Here is a 14,034-nt window from a genome sequence, read left to right as displayed (position 1 = left end):
CTCTGCAGAGTATGGAGATCATTTGGCATTTTATAGTAACTGAGATCATGGAGATAGATAAAGGCACACACTGATAGAATGTGGAGAGGCTAAGGGGATAACTCAAAGGACAGCTACAAGACATACCAGAACAGCAAGTAACTTGGCTTATAAATGCCAAAAGAGCAGAGGATGTGACAGCTATCACTTTTGGTGGGGACAGACTAGCAAGAGACTAAGTGGACCCTAGGCAGCCAGAGTTGAGGCTGAGAGTAATATGGAAGATTAAAAAATAGCAGGGTAAGAGAAATAAAGTGTTAAAAGGAAGGCAGCTGAACTTAGGAGGAATGAAGGAACACAGAAGCCTGTGTGGTATGAGACAATGTCCAGATCTGCTGAACCATATTCATGCATATTCTATGGAAGTTAGTTAAAGAGCTAAAACCTTAGAAAAAAAAATATGTCTACTTTATCCAAAAAACATACAGGCCAAACCCAACAAAATCCTGTTTCCTAACTGGCTTTATGGAAAAGTAAGCTGCTTCAGTGAACAGAAGGAGCCCAGCTCACTGTTTAGTATAGTTTCAGCTGTTACTACCTCTTCATGACTGTTTACAAACCCACTCTCTGAACAAAAGCTCAGCTACAATAAAAGCATGCATTACTTGTTGATGGCTTGTCCAGCTGGGGTGTGCTCTACATCATACCCTTCTCTCCTCAAAACATCGATCACTGTGTTGTTGCCCATGAAGTGACCTGCAGTTAAGAGAAAAATGAAATCAGAACTTAAGAAACAAAGGGGAAGAGAGAGAAAGGCAGCAAATACCTTCCTGATCATAGAAGGTGTGTCACATTCAGAGCATGCAATATTTTATCACTTCACACACCAGAAACACAGGACCTCTAGCAAGGGATTGTTGAATCTTCCTAGGCTCATTTAAGTTAGCACATTCTGCATTTCTGAAGTACAGGTGTGATTGAAAAGCTACCTCTCATTGAGTAGACTAGTATATCCTCATGCTTCTGTAGATTTCTTGGTACACTAAGGGATAAAGCTGTGAGAGAACTGTTCAGGAGCAGCAACTAGAGTATGACAGGCATGATTCAAACTGGCCTCACATCTGGCCTCAACATTTGCATCATTCTAGCATCTTTACACCATTAAGAGCACTAGATGAGATGTCAGTCAGTATCATTAAGAATTTTTAAATGATTAAGAACCACATAACCACAGAAAACAAAAACAGCTCTGAAAGCCATTGACACTGGTCAACCCTTTGGGTTCTTTCATTATAAGCCACTGGAGAAAAAAATAATCCAATTCAGTTGTGTTAACAAAAGTTTGGGAAGGACTTAGCTAGCTCTGTTCTAATGCTGTGATTTATAGCTCCACTCCATTTTCAGCCAGATGTAGTGGCTGTTCAGCCTGTAATTTGGCACCATAATGAACAAATGATTGCACAAGTGTATAGGGATTTTGAAGACTCTGAATGCTCTGCACACTGACTGACGTTCGCAATCACTCTAGCACCTCATCAGACAAGGCTGCTGAGAAGCAAGAGGCCTTACATAGGCCCTTATAAATCTAGCTTTTTGAAAACATTTGTCAGTTTAAGAGCTTATATTAATTAAAATTAGGCTTGAGCAAATGCCTTAATAAAGAACTCTCTTGCTTTTATAGATCTAAGCAGTACTGGTACCTTCAGAAAAAAACATTTTCTGCTAATATTCTTCATAAATACATAAGAATTAACCAGAATGCTTCCAACAGACAAGACATGCATGGAGATAGGAAGCAAAGTACAGTGGTGACAACTACCCCAAGGAATTTCTGATTTTTTAGAGCAAAACTGGTTGGATGAACAGAAGCACAAAATTCCAGTTTCTCATGACACAACAGCAAAAAGCATACGAAATATCAGCTTAAAGCATGATACTTGGATGGTATCTCTTGAGCACAAGTATTTATTAAAACAAAGCTTCTCCAAGAGCCTAAGTAATCAAAGTAATCTAGCTCAAACTAAACTTTTTAATGTAGCAATGCAATATCCACATAACTCACACCATATTTTCTCACCCAATAGCTACATTTTCTTCAAACTCCTCAGTCTTAACTTCTGTTTTTAGAAGAAGCAAAGCTTGACTTTGATGTGGACCTAATTTAACACTGCTGGTGCCTGTTGAGTGCTAATGTTTCAGCCTCACGTCCTATTAATATGTGGAAAGTGAGAATTCTGTCATGTCAGTGAAGAGACCTGATGCGGGGAACATTAGTGATTGGAATTAAACTTCGTAAAAAAGTAAAAGTAGCCACTGGAAGTTCAACATTAGGTTCATAAGGCACTGAACTTAGTTGTCATCTCTCACCTTTAACACAGAGGAGAAATACATGCAACAGAAAGGGGAGAGGTGATTCATTCACCATTCTCCACACTCCCATGGCTCCAGGCTTCAGAGAAACTGGCACTTCCACAGCATGATTAATCCTCTTGTGAGAGTGGAATGGGATAACTTACACACTGAGAAGTGCCCCTTTACTGGTGAGGACTGAAATAATGTAAATAGTAAACTCAGACTAGGTACCCATCTCAGTCAGGCAGCACTGAACAACCTGAGCCCCTTCTGCAGTGGTGAAAGGAAGTCTGAGGTTCTGAATTCTTATTTTCCTAATACAAACCCTTCAGGAGAAAGGAGACAAGACACAAAACAATCTACATGGAAATCTCTAGTGATAAATATCTATCCTTGAGCTACTTTAAGCATTTAGGTCCCACACATTTCAAGAGAAAGCAACAGAACATCTGTTTACATCACACCATCAAATTCACTACCTCCCCTCAATCTTCAGTTCCTGTTGCTCACAGTAGCAATTTAGACTGATATTTAGGAAATGGCTACAGCGCATGGATGAATCCAATTTCCATTCATGCCCAGATGATCTCCTGAAGCAGAGTCTTTTAAATTTGACACAGTTGTAAAAAAATCTTTTCCATCACACTCCTGTGCAAGCTTTCACAGAGAGCCTTTGCAGTGCAGTAAGCTATGTGTACATAAGGAATAAGGAGTGATAAAATTGTCTAAAACACAACAGACTAAATGTACAAATTGTGTAAAACATACATGCATATAAATACATACAGGTATGTGATACGAAATTGCTCAGAAGACATGACCAATCAGGAACAGCTCAGGTTGGGCACATTAAAGGATTATGAGATGTCAGTATTTTTCCATCAAAAAGATGGGTTATGCATGCTCCCATAGACAGATCTGGCCTGACAACAGGACTTACAGGCTCAACCTCAGTTTGGTATAAAATCAAAACATGATTGAAGGTTGAAGGTTTCAGGTACAGGACCTCTCTGATCTCAGGTAGCACTTTCACCCTTTTCTAGGCTCTGACATAAAAAGAGCCTACTGGTATGTGAGAGACCTGATCACCAAAAACAACTGGAAGAAAGATGAGAGAAATTGACCCTCCTATCGAGCAGCTAGAAGTAAGGGAGGATTAGCCCAAAGCCATATGACAAGGAGTAGGCCTCTTTCACCTGTTTTCTGTTTTAGCCTAACACGCTTGAATGCCCCTCTAAAGAAAAGCCCCAGGCCCTGTCCCAACAGAAGGCCTACTCTTTTCTTTCTGTACACAGCCCTGCATTATCCTCACACCACTAGGTGAAGAGATGCCTCTGAGAGATCAATTTAGTTAGGCAGGGGGGTGCGGAGCCAAGAATCTCTATTCTTCTGTTTTCAAGCTCAAAGCAAAACTAAGAAGCTGTTGTGTGATCAGCTCAGCCAAGCACTCTACTAGAGTGAGACCTCTGCCTTTAATCTGCATTGAAATGAGATAACCTGCAGGGATCGCAACAAGCAGTATGCCAGAACAGCCATGCTGTGAGTCTGACGTGCTTGCAGACTGGTCCATGTACTCACACATGCACAGAGCACTCCTAAACTCCCTCCGAAGCTACCTGATCTTGCAGAATACAAGCCACAGTTGTTGTCAAAGATTATTGTGAAATGTAGGTCTCTTACTTGCAGCTTTTACTACACAGGGACATTTTCATCTAGGCAACTGCTAGGTTTACTGGTTTCAGTACTGAACTCAAATTTCAGCAATTGGAGGTTTTAATATTTACAAATCTCGCCAAATGAACAAGGAAAGCCTGCACAAGAGAAGTTCAGTTTCTGTTCCAGACTTTTTATTTTTCATATATTTTAAAACTGAAGAAAACTGTTCTTTGAATTTCAAACAAATGCTTTGGTTCGAGATGATACACTAATTTCCAATTCCCTCTTTTAAAGTCATATAAAAGGGAAGGCCCTAAGAACACAGAATTCTTTATGTCTGATGTGTTTTCCTTAGTAGAAAATCAGTAATTCCAAACTGCAGCATATGCAGGCCAGGAACTCGAGATACAGCAGTACCCCAAGACAATAAATCACCAGGCATGCATATAAAGAAACAAAAATGTTTGTTAGGAAACGTGATCTGAATTGCTGCTCTTCAAGAAGTGGTGGGAACAGCTACAGCACAAGAACATAACAACATAACCACAAATGGTAGAAGTTATTCTAGCCACTGGGGCACGCTAAAGCAGAATGTTTATCTCTTTGATAGGCTGGGAGTTCTCAGATGATGCCAGAGACTACATGGGTCGCTGAAACAAATATTTTCAATACTGTTTTAGGTGTACAGCTCTTACAGTAATTTCAGAGTAGTTTGAAATATTTTAGAGTAAGCTTCCTAGAAATGCTTGTGGGAAGAATCACCTGCTATCTGCTTTCCTAGACTGTTTCCAAGAATGGCATAAATTTGATTAACATGCCTCACAACAAGACACCTGTAGGTGGCTAGATTAAAATTATTGGTCTGAGGAAAAGGCATGATATGAGGCTGCTGACTATGCTATACATGAATAAAAAAAAGAAACTTCAGTAAAAATTATCACTTGACTGTGAGTCACAAAGGACAGCAGTTTGCTCATCCCTTTCTGTGAGCCTTTCATTGCAGTACTCTTCTCCTACTCTTTCAGAGGTGGACGCCTTACAAAGCTAAAATGAGTTCCCACTAAACACTAAACACAACTGAGGAGGTAGAAAAGTACTCCCTTGATCAAATAGGCAGGGTCCTGCTAACAGAATGGTGTCTCCAGGCAAGAACCATTACAGGCACATTTTCTTCATCCCACTTCACGGTCTGTTATTTTCCGACCAGATCTGAATTGGGTGAAGCAAAATCAAATCTGCAGAAATAAAAGAATGCTTCCCAAATCTTTATTAATATTAGCCTTTTGGCACATGGCCAATGGATACCTCGTGCTCTTTCAGTGACAAGCAACGTCCATTTTTCAAACGTATCACCAAATGACCTGGCTTAGCTCCCAATGGACTAAGTGGGCAAAGGAGAACTCAATCAAGCACAGGTTTTACTGACAGAGATTATCTGAAGCAGTTATACTACAGCAGCAAAATAAGAGAGTCCTCAGCTTTGTGTACCCATGTTACCACCAAACTTACTTTCTAAAAGATCCTATGCAAAATTGAAAGTGGCTTTATGTTGTGGAAAAGAATGCTATTATCCACTAAGCACAGATAGGAGGAGTTGTAGATAGTGATGAGGTCTTCCCTGAGCCTCCACTCCAGACTGAACAATACTGGTTCCCTCAACCACTTCCCATAAGACTTGTGTTTGATGGATGCTACTGACAGAAAGAAAAGATACGTGCCAGGTCCAAATCAACCAAACATAGACTGAAAGAGATCACAGAATCATAGAATCATAGGGGTTGGAAAAGGTCATCAAGTCCAACCACCTGCTAAGACAGGTTCCCTACAATAGGCTACACAGGAAAGTGTCCAGGCGGGTTTTGAAAATCTTCAGGGAAGGAGACTACACAGTATTTCTAGACAGCCTGTTCCAGTGCTCTGCCACCCTCACAATAAAAAAGTTCTTACTTGTGTTCAGATGGAACTTCCTGTATTCCAGTGTGTGCCCATTGGCCCCTGTCCTGTCAGCAAGCACCATCAAAAAGAGCCTGGGCCCATCCTCTTATACCCACCTGTTAGATTTTTATAAGCTTTGTTAAGATCCATTCTCAGTCTTCTCCAGGCTGAACAGCCCCAGATCTCTCAGACTTTTCTCATATGGGAGATGCTCCAGGCCCCTTACCATATTTGAGACCGTCTGCTGGACTCTCTCTAGAAGTTCCCTGTTGTTCTTGAATTGGAGAGCCCAGAACTGGACACAATATTCTAAATGGCACAACAGAGTGCCTCCCTTGATTAGCTGACCATATTCTTTTTAATACATTCCATTCAAACTATCCTAAAAGAAGTAGAAAAAAAAAGCACTTATCCTTGGTGTTCAGAAATCCAGGGAGAAATTTCACCATTTTGCTCATGCATACATGTGTATACCTTTTAAGGAAAAGTTGGGATGCAGAATACTGAGTAATTTTAAAGCAGATAGCTGTCTCTCCAGTGTAAAAGCCCGCAGACAACACACACGTCTTCTTTCTATCAGTACTTTCCAAGTAATTAAAAGTTCAGGTATAGGAACACAAACTGAAGCTTAAAAAACACAGTATTCTTTTAAGTGCAATGTTGTCAGGAAAAGGAACTGAGGAAAATTAAAAGTGTGGCCATGGTCCAAATGATGTTGTAAGTCAGCTTAAAGCCTCCCCACTTCTTAGGTGCAGGAGCAAAAGTATGCTGTATCATAATTCTGCATATGTATAGGTCAAATCAGAGAGCAAGCAGCTCTCCCATGCCCCCATCTTGCTGAGAATGCATACTTCCAAACATACTCCTCTTTGTCATTGTCTGTAAGCTGAAATACTGCTCCACAAATGCTGAACTTGAGGTTTTACTCATCTAAGGCCTGAAAATAAGAGTTGGCTTTAAAAAAAAACAACATTACTTCCTTCACATCCCCTTTTTAGTATAACACCTTCATCAACTGTACTTCACTACTCTCAATCCGGATGGAATTTCCACTGATTATAAGGCCAAATTTTAACCAAAGTTAACATGAGGAAATTTTTTCAGCATCGTATGATACACTTTGTAAAAACAGAGTTACAAGAAATAGCTTTTGTTCAGGTAGCCTTAGCCATGAAGTCTCCATCTATGATGGCTTTTACTAAGAGTTTTCTACTACTGAAGCCCCAGCTTCATTAGGCAAGGAGACTTATGTGGCTGATTTTGTTAGCAAGCAGCACTACCTTACACAGTAAAGGAGGCAAATACCAGTGCTATGTCTGAGATACACCTCTCAAGTCACCTCTGCTACTGGACCTGCTCCTGTTCCACACAGGGGATTCCTTTCTCCCAGAACAGTATTAAGGACTTGAAATTCCACAAGCTTAAAAACACATTACAAGATGAAATATTCTCTACTGTTGCTACCCAGTAAAGGTAGCAACGGGTAAATCCCAGCAAGAGAAGAAGCTGATGGTCACCGAACTGTGAGTGCATGAGCAGAAAGAACGCACAGCTGTTTCACCTGGTTGATTTTGACAGTTCCACTCATATGCTCAAACAGAGGTTTGCAAAAATGCAAAGCTTCCCTCGTGTCAGAGATATCAGGATAAATGCCCTTTATGTGAACCCTGGAGCTTTAGATGCTGATCCTGTCTCCACAAACTATCTATGCCCTTTGGGGTTGTTGTTCTAATGAATCCTGTCATTAGCATTCTGCAGGCTCAAAGAAGTTACTAAGGAAAACAGTCTCAAAGCTTCAGGCCTGTATCTGGCATTCTCAGATTACGGAGGTATAGGCACAGCTTCAGGGACTCGGCCTTTCTGCTCACCCAAAGAGGCTAAAATGATGCTGCATGCCAAAGACAGAAAAAAGCGGGCAATCAGCAAGTCCTTTGTGCCCAGGGAGAAGCAAGGTGATCTGAAACAGCTCATTCAATCTGTTTTAATCAATATTTCAGCTACCTGCTCCTCCCCCCATTTTTGTCCTCTTCCAGGATCTGCCAAGGTTCAGCTCCACTTGCATTTTTTCTGAGCTTCTTCATTACACATTTCAAGTCCTTTACACAAGGCATGCATATGTTCATGTTTTCTATGCATACCCTCATCTTGGTTACAAATCTGCTGATGCCAAGCTGAAGTTTCCATGTTACTTTCAGAACTCCCACTGAATTTCAAGGGCAAATGATATCCCATTTACCCTGACTTTTCAGGTACAAACTACTGCTTAGCTGGACTGAAACATCCTGAGATTAGCACTGTAAATTATTTTGTAAATACTGGTAATAGGCCTTTCTCAATTCCTGTATTTTCTGGAGACCATAAATACACTTCCTCTTGCATAATTTCCCATGCAAAAAAAAGTAAGACAAGAAATAAAAAAAGTAACAGCAAACAGCTCTACATAGAAATGACATCACCTTAAACAACATTCAATACAGAGACTCAACATAATTCCAATTTGTCCTGGGGAAGATGTGTTGTTGTTTTTTTGTTTTTTTTTTTTCACCTGCATAATTTTGAATTTTTAGGATGTAAGAAAGAAAAGAAAAAAGCGACACGTATGTCCATCTGTTCAATACTTTTGGTTCCTAAGGCTGACAAATATCCTTCATGACAAACATCATTTTTTGATGGAGTGATGGCACTGGTGGACAAGGGAAAGATGACCAGTGTCATTTACCTGGACTTGAGCAAGGCCTTTGACATGGTCCCTCACCATATCCTTATCTCCAAATTGGAGGGATGTGGATTTGATGGGTGGACCACTCGATGGATAAGAAACTGGTTAAGAGGCTGCAGACAGAGGGTGGTCATCAGTGCTCTTTGTCCAGGTGGAGGCCGGTAACAAGCGGCGTCCCCCAGGGGTCTGTCTTGGGACCGGGTGCTCTTTAACATCTTATCAATGACATCGATGACGGAATAGAGTGCACCCTCAGCAAGTTTGCTGATGACACCAAGCTGAGTGGTGCGGTTGACACGGTGGAAGGAAGGGATGCCATTCAGAGGGACCTCAACAGGCTTGAAAAGTGGGCTTCGGTGAACATAATGAGGTTCAACACAGCAAAGTACAAAGTTTTACACTTGGGCCGGAGGAACTCCAGGTATCTATATAGACTGGAAGGAGCGGTCCTTGAGAGCAGCCCTGCAGAGAAGGACCTGGGGGTCTTGATGGATGAAAAGCTTAACATGAGCCAGCAGTGTGCTCTTGCAGCTCGGAAAGCAAATGGTATTCGGGCTCCATCAGAAAACGGGTGGCCAGCAGGGACAGGGAGGTGACTGTTCCCCTCTACTCTACTGCTCTTTGAGGCCCCATCCGGAGTACTGTGTCCAGGTCTGGAGCCTCCAGTACAAGAAAGACAGGGAGCTGTAGGAGAGGGTCCAGAGGAGAGCCATGAAGATGATCAGGGGGCTGGAGCACCTCCCCTACAAAGACAGGCTGAGGGAGCTGGGCTTGTTCAGCCTGGAGAAAAGAAGGCTGCAAGGTGACCTCATTGCAGCCTTTCAGTACCTAAAGGGAGCCTACAAACAGGAGGGGAATCAACTCCTAGAAACTGTAGATCACTGCAGGACAAGAGGAAATGGTTTGAAGTTGAGGGAGGGAAGATTTAGGTTGGATGTCAGGGGGAAATTCTTTACAGGGGGAGCGGTGAGGTGCTGGAACAGGCTGCCCAGAGAGGTTGTGGGTGCCCTGTCCCTGGAGGTGTTCAAGGCCAGATTGGATGGGGCCCTGGGCAGCCTGGTCTAATATTACACTTGGAGGTTGGTGGCCCTGCGTGTGGCAGGGGGTTGGAGATTCATGATCCTTGAGGTCCCTTCCAACCCTGGCCATTCTGTGATTCTGTGAAATAATTAAGCAGTCACCCCAAATCCCAAGGACTGCCTCAAAACCTAGGCAAGTTGAAGGAAGCCATCTGGTGGACTTTGCTAAGGGATCTCATGTTCTCTGTTTTTCTTGTCCAGAGGAACTTGCTCTTATACAATGATGCACAAATCCTTAAAGGTGACTCGGGGTGACATCTGGGCTGTCTACAATTTCTTCATGAATAGGAGTGGAAAGGAAGGCAGTGATCTCTTCTTTCTAGTGACCAATGATAGGAGCAAAGAGCTTAAACCTGTATCAGGGAAAGTTCAGACTGGATTTTAAGGAAAAGTCCTTGAGTGAGAGAGTGGTGATGCACTTTAATAGGCTTCCCACGGAAGAAGTCATGGGCCCAAATTTGTTTGGGCAAAGCTTCATATATATGGTTTAATTCTTGGTTTCCCCAGTCTATAGTCAGAAGTTGGATCTGATGGCCCTCATGGTTCCTATCCAACACAAGATATGCTATGATTTTATTTTATGATTCATTCCGTTTCTTCTTGTCGGATTCCACATTAACTATCTGAGAGTTAACTTTCAGTATTAGTTGACTCAAATGATCAGAGGCAGACAACTAAGGTCTGAAACAAATTGCTAAATTGCTAATTCAGACATTAGTTAATCAGCCTGCTCATAACGATGCTTTTGGAGGTTTTAAGGAAAAAAAGATACAGGGGAAAAAAATGGCTAGTCCCTGGAGGTTTGAACCTGTACAAAAATGGTTAACACTAAATAAAACCATTTGTTATTTCCTTCAGTAATTAGAAGAAGTTGTAGCTGAAGAACTATTCATCATCATCATTCTTTTTCTTATACTTTAAAGCCTCAAAATATTGCATTTTCTCAAGAGCAGCAAAGAAAAAAGAAAAAAAAAAGGGAATTTGCCAGTGTTTAAAAGATTAAGACTAACTTCTGAAATTCTCCTATCAGCTAACATGTCTCAGCAAAGTCAGTCATTTCATCAGCAGGGATTGAAGCAGCTTAGATCCCTCTATACTGCATACAAATGAGATGGCACTTTTGGAGTTTCTCAGCTGTTCAAAAGAAGCTGGGGGAACTGTAGGAATTTATACTCAGCTTCTAGAAACACTGGCTTAACCTGAGGCCTCAAAAATCAGCATTTATGCTATTAAGAATGCTTTCCCCTGCACAAAAACTTAAAAAAAAAAGCTTTCTCCTGCATGAAAAAAAAAAAAGGAAGAAAAAACAAACAACAGTATTTCCTCTTATTTTCAGAATAAAATGTAACTAAGCTAAAGAAAACAAGCCATGCTCATCCTGGAATAAAAGTGACTAGGCAGAAGAAAGTCCAGCCCATCTAGAGCCCGTGTCTGGACAGAAACATCAACGGAAACAAGGAATGATTCTAAGAGTACCTCAGTAGTAAAGCATAGACTTGATAAATGGCACTTGAAACGGGTGTCACTTTTGCCAGTCTCCAGTCCACTGGGATATCCCCAGTTAGCCAGGACTGCCAAAGAATGATGGAGATTGGCTTGGCAACCACATCCGCCGACTCCCTCAGCAATCTAGGATGCACACCATCCAGCCCCATGGACTTGTGAGTGTCCAGCTTTTGGAGCAGGTCCAAAAACATCTCATTGTGGATCATGCAGGGCCTATTCTGTTCCTCATCTTTACATACCAGCACAAGGGGCTGTGTGTCCAGGGAGCAACTAGTCTTACTATTAAAGACTGAGGCAAAGAAGGCATTGAGTACCTCAGCCTTATCCTGTCAGTTACTGTGCTGCCCTCTGCATCCAACAAGAGATGGAGATCCTCTCTAGCCTTCCTCTTACTGTTGATGGATGTGTAGAAATATTTATTGTTTCAAGTTCAGTTCTAGCTGGGCTTCGGCCTTTCTCATTTTCTCCCTGCACAGCTTCACTATGCATTTGTAATCCTCAGAAGTTGCTTGCTCCCTCTTCCAAAGACCGTAAGCTTTCCTTCTGTTTTTGAGTTCCAGCCAAAGGTCTCCGTTCAGCCAGATCGGACTCCTTCCCTGCTGGCTCGTCTTCCGTGACTTGGGGATGGTCAGCTCCTGCACCTTTAAGATTACTTCCTTAAAGTATTCACAGCCTTTCTGGGCTCCGCTCTCCAGAACTATCTCCCAAGGGACTCTCTCAACCATGGTCCAAAAGTGACTAAAGTCCTCCGAAGTCCAAGGTGGCAACTCTGCTGACTCCCCTCCATGACTCAATAAGGATAAAAAAAATCTATCATTTCGTGATCACTTTGCCCCAGACAGCCTTCAACATTTACATCCCTCAGAAGACCTTCTCTGTTAACAAACAGCAGGTCCAGGATTTTGCTGCCCCTTGCTGGCTCCTTCACCAGCTGTGTCAGGAAGTTATCTCCCACATACTCTAGGAGCCTCCATGACTGTTCCCTTTCTGCTGTATTATAATTCCAGCAGATGTCTAGGAAGTTGAAGTCCCCCGCAAGAACAAGGGGTTGAGACCTTGAGACCTTACCCATGTGTCTATAAAGTATCTTATCTACTTCTTTGTCCTGGTTGGGTGGAATATAGCAGACTCCCTTCATAATGTCAGTCTTATTGGCCTTCGCTTTTATTCTCACCCATAAGCTCTCAACCCTATCATCACCATGATCGATTCCCATACATTCGCATTCTCTCTTAACGTATAGGGCTACATCACTGTCTTTCCTGCCTTGCCTACCTCTTTTGAAAATTTGGTAGCCATCAATCACAGCACTTCAGTTGTGTGAGTCATCCCACCACATTTCTATGATGGCAACCATTTCATAGTTTTCCAACCGCACAATGGCCTCCAGTTCCTTCTGTTTGTTACCCATGCTGTGTGCATTAATGTAAATACACCTGAGCTGGGCCACCTTTTGAACGGGAGAAGCCCTAATATCCTCTTGACAATACTCAGGTGTTTCCATAGTAACCAACCTCACATCAACCCTTGTGTTCTTCCTACAAAAAGGTGTGTCATCCTCCTCCTCACCAAGACACGAAACTCTGGGATGATACTAGCACATCCCCCTCCAACAAGCACTGACATGTTACATACAGGCTCCTTTCTAGTGACCCTGGTTTTACACCCACCCTCCTTTATACCTAGTTTAAAGCTCTGTCAATGAACCTTCCCAATTCCCATCGTAAAACCCCTTTTCACTGGTAGGATAAGCTATTCTCATTGGTTGCCAGCAGGCCTGGTCTCACATAAATTGAGCTGAGGTAAAAAAAATCCAAACCCCTGCTGGGCACACCAGGCTCAGAGCCACGTACTGATTTGCTGGCCATCATGTTCAGTCTCTCATCATTCCCTATAACTGGAGGGATAGAGGAGAACACAACTTGTGCTCCCGAACCCCTGACCAGTCACCCCAAGGCTCTGAAGTCCTTATTTGTAGCCCATAGGGAAGTTCTTCCTATTTCATCACTGCCTTCCTGGCAGGGGATAATAATCTGAAGGCCGAACTGGGGAAGGAAGTTTCCTCTTTACATCTTTAACCTGGGCTCCTGGGAGGCAGCAGACCTCCCATGTGATGGAGCAGGACTTATGTCAGTGGTGCACATAAAAGGACAAGAGGCAGCGTACACAAGAGGATGCACAGAAAATTGCACTTAAATGCAAGAAAAAGCTATTTTACTATGAAAGTGGTTAAATACTAGAATAAGTTGCCCAAAGAGGTTGTGGAGTCTCCATTTTTGGAGATGCTCAGAATCTGATCATATGCAGGCAACCTGGTCTAAATGACCCTGCTCTGGGGAATTGGACCAGATGATCTCCTGCCAGTCTCAACTATTATGTTGTTCTGTGATGGTTCAGTAAGCAGGCAGCACCCCTGTAATTGATCTGTACAAGTGCTAGAACTCTGCAGTACTGTGGAAATACGTAGCCCTACCTATGTCAGTTTGCATCTCTGGATAAACCACAAACCTATACTGCTGTTAAATTTGCTGATAATGGATTAAAAAATGCCATCAGTCACTTTGGTTTAGCATTCAAACCTTGAATGCTCTGCATAAAGTTCAGAGAAATTAAAAATGAACAAAGAAGAAAGATTGCTTGCTAAAATCACAGATGTCTTTATCCCCAGGTTCTACAGGCAACAGTAAATAAGTCTGGCTTGTTATCTCTAAATGTTGTCTAAGTATAAAAAGCCCTATCCACAATTAAGACAAAATCCTTATTGACTCTAGTATAGAATCTCATGGGAATTACCTGCACCCTCTCTAC

At 42.2% G+C, this 14,034-nt stretch overlaps 1 protein-coding gene across 1 annotated transcript in view; it reads right to left on the bottom strand.

Annotated features, from left to right (window-relative positions):
- Positions 1 to 14,034, bottom strand: part of LOC104915200 (metalloprotease TIKI1) — a 93,754-nt gene that overhangs the window by 18,331 nt on the left and 61,389 nt on the right. Inside the window, 1 exon segment of the mRNA XM_085214230.1 lies at positions 645 to 735. Within this exon segment, the coding sequence (XP_085070356.1) occupies positions 645 to 735 (91 nt within the window).

Source organism: Meleagris gallopavo, chromosome Z (assembly GCF_905368555.1).
Source record: "Meleagris gallopavo chromosome Z, MGAL_WU_HG_1.1, whole genome shotgun sequence".
NCBI classification, from domain to species: domain Eukaryota; kingdom Metazoa; phylum Chordata; class Aves; order Galliformes; family Phasianidae; genus Meleagris; species Meleagris gallopavo.
This window is presented reverse-complemented; position numbering and strand designations above follow the sequence as displayed.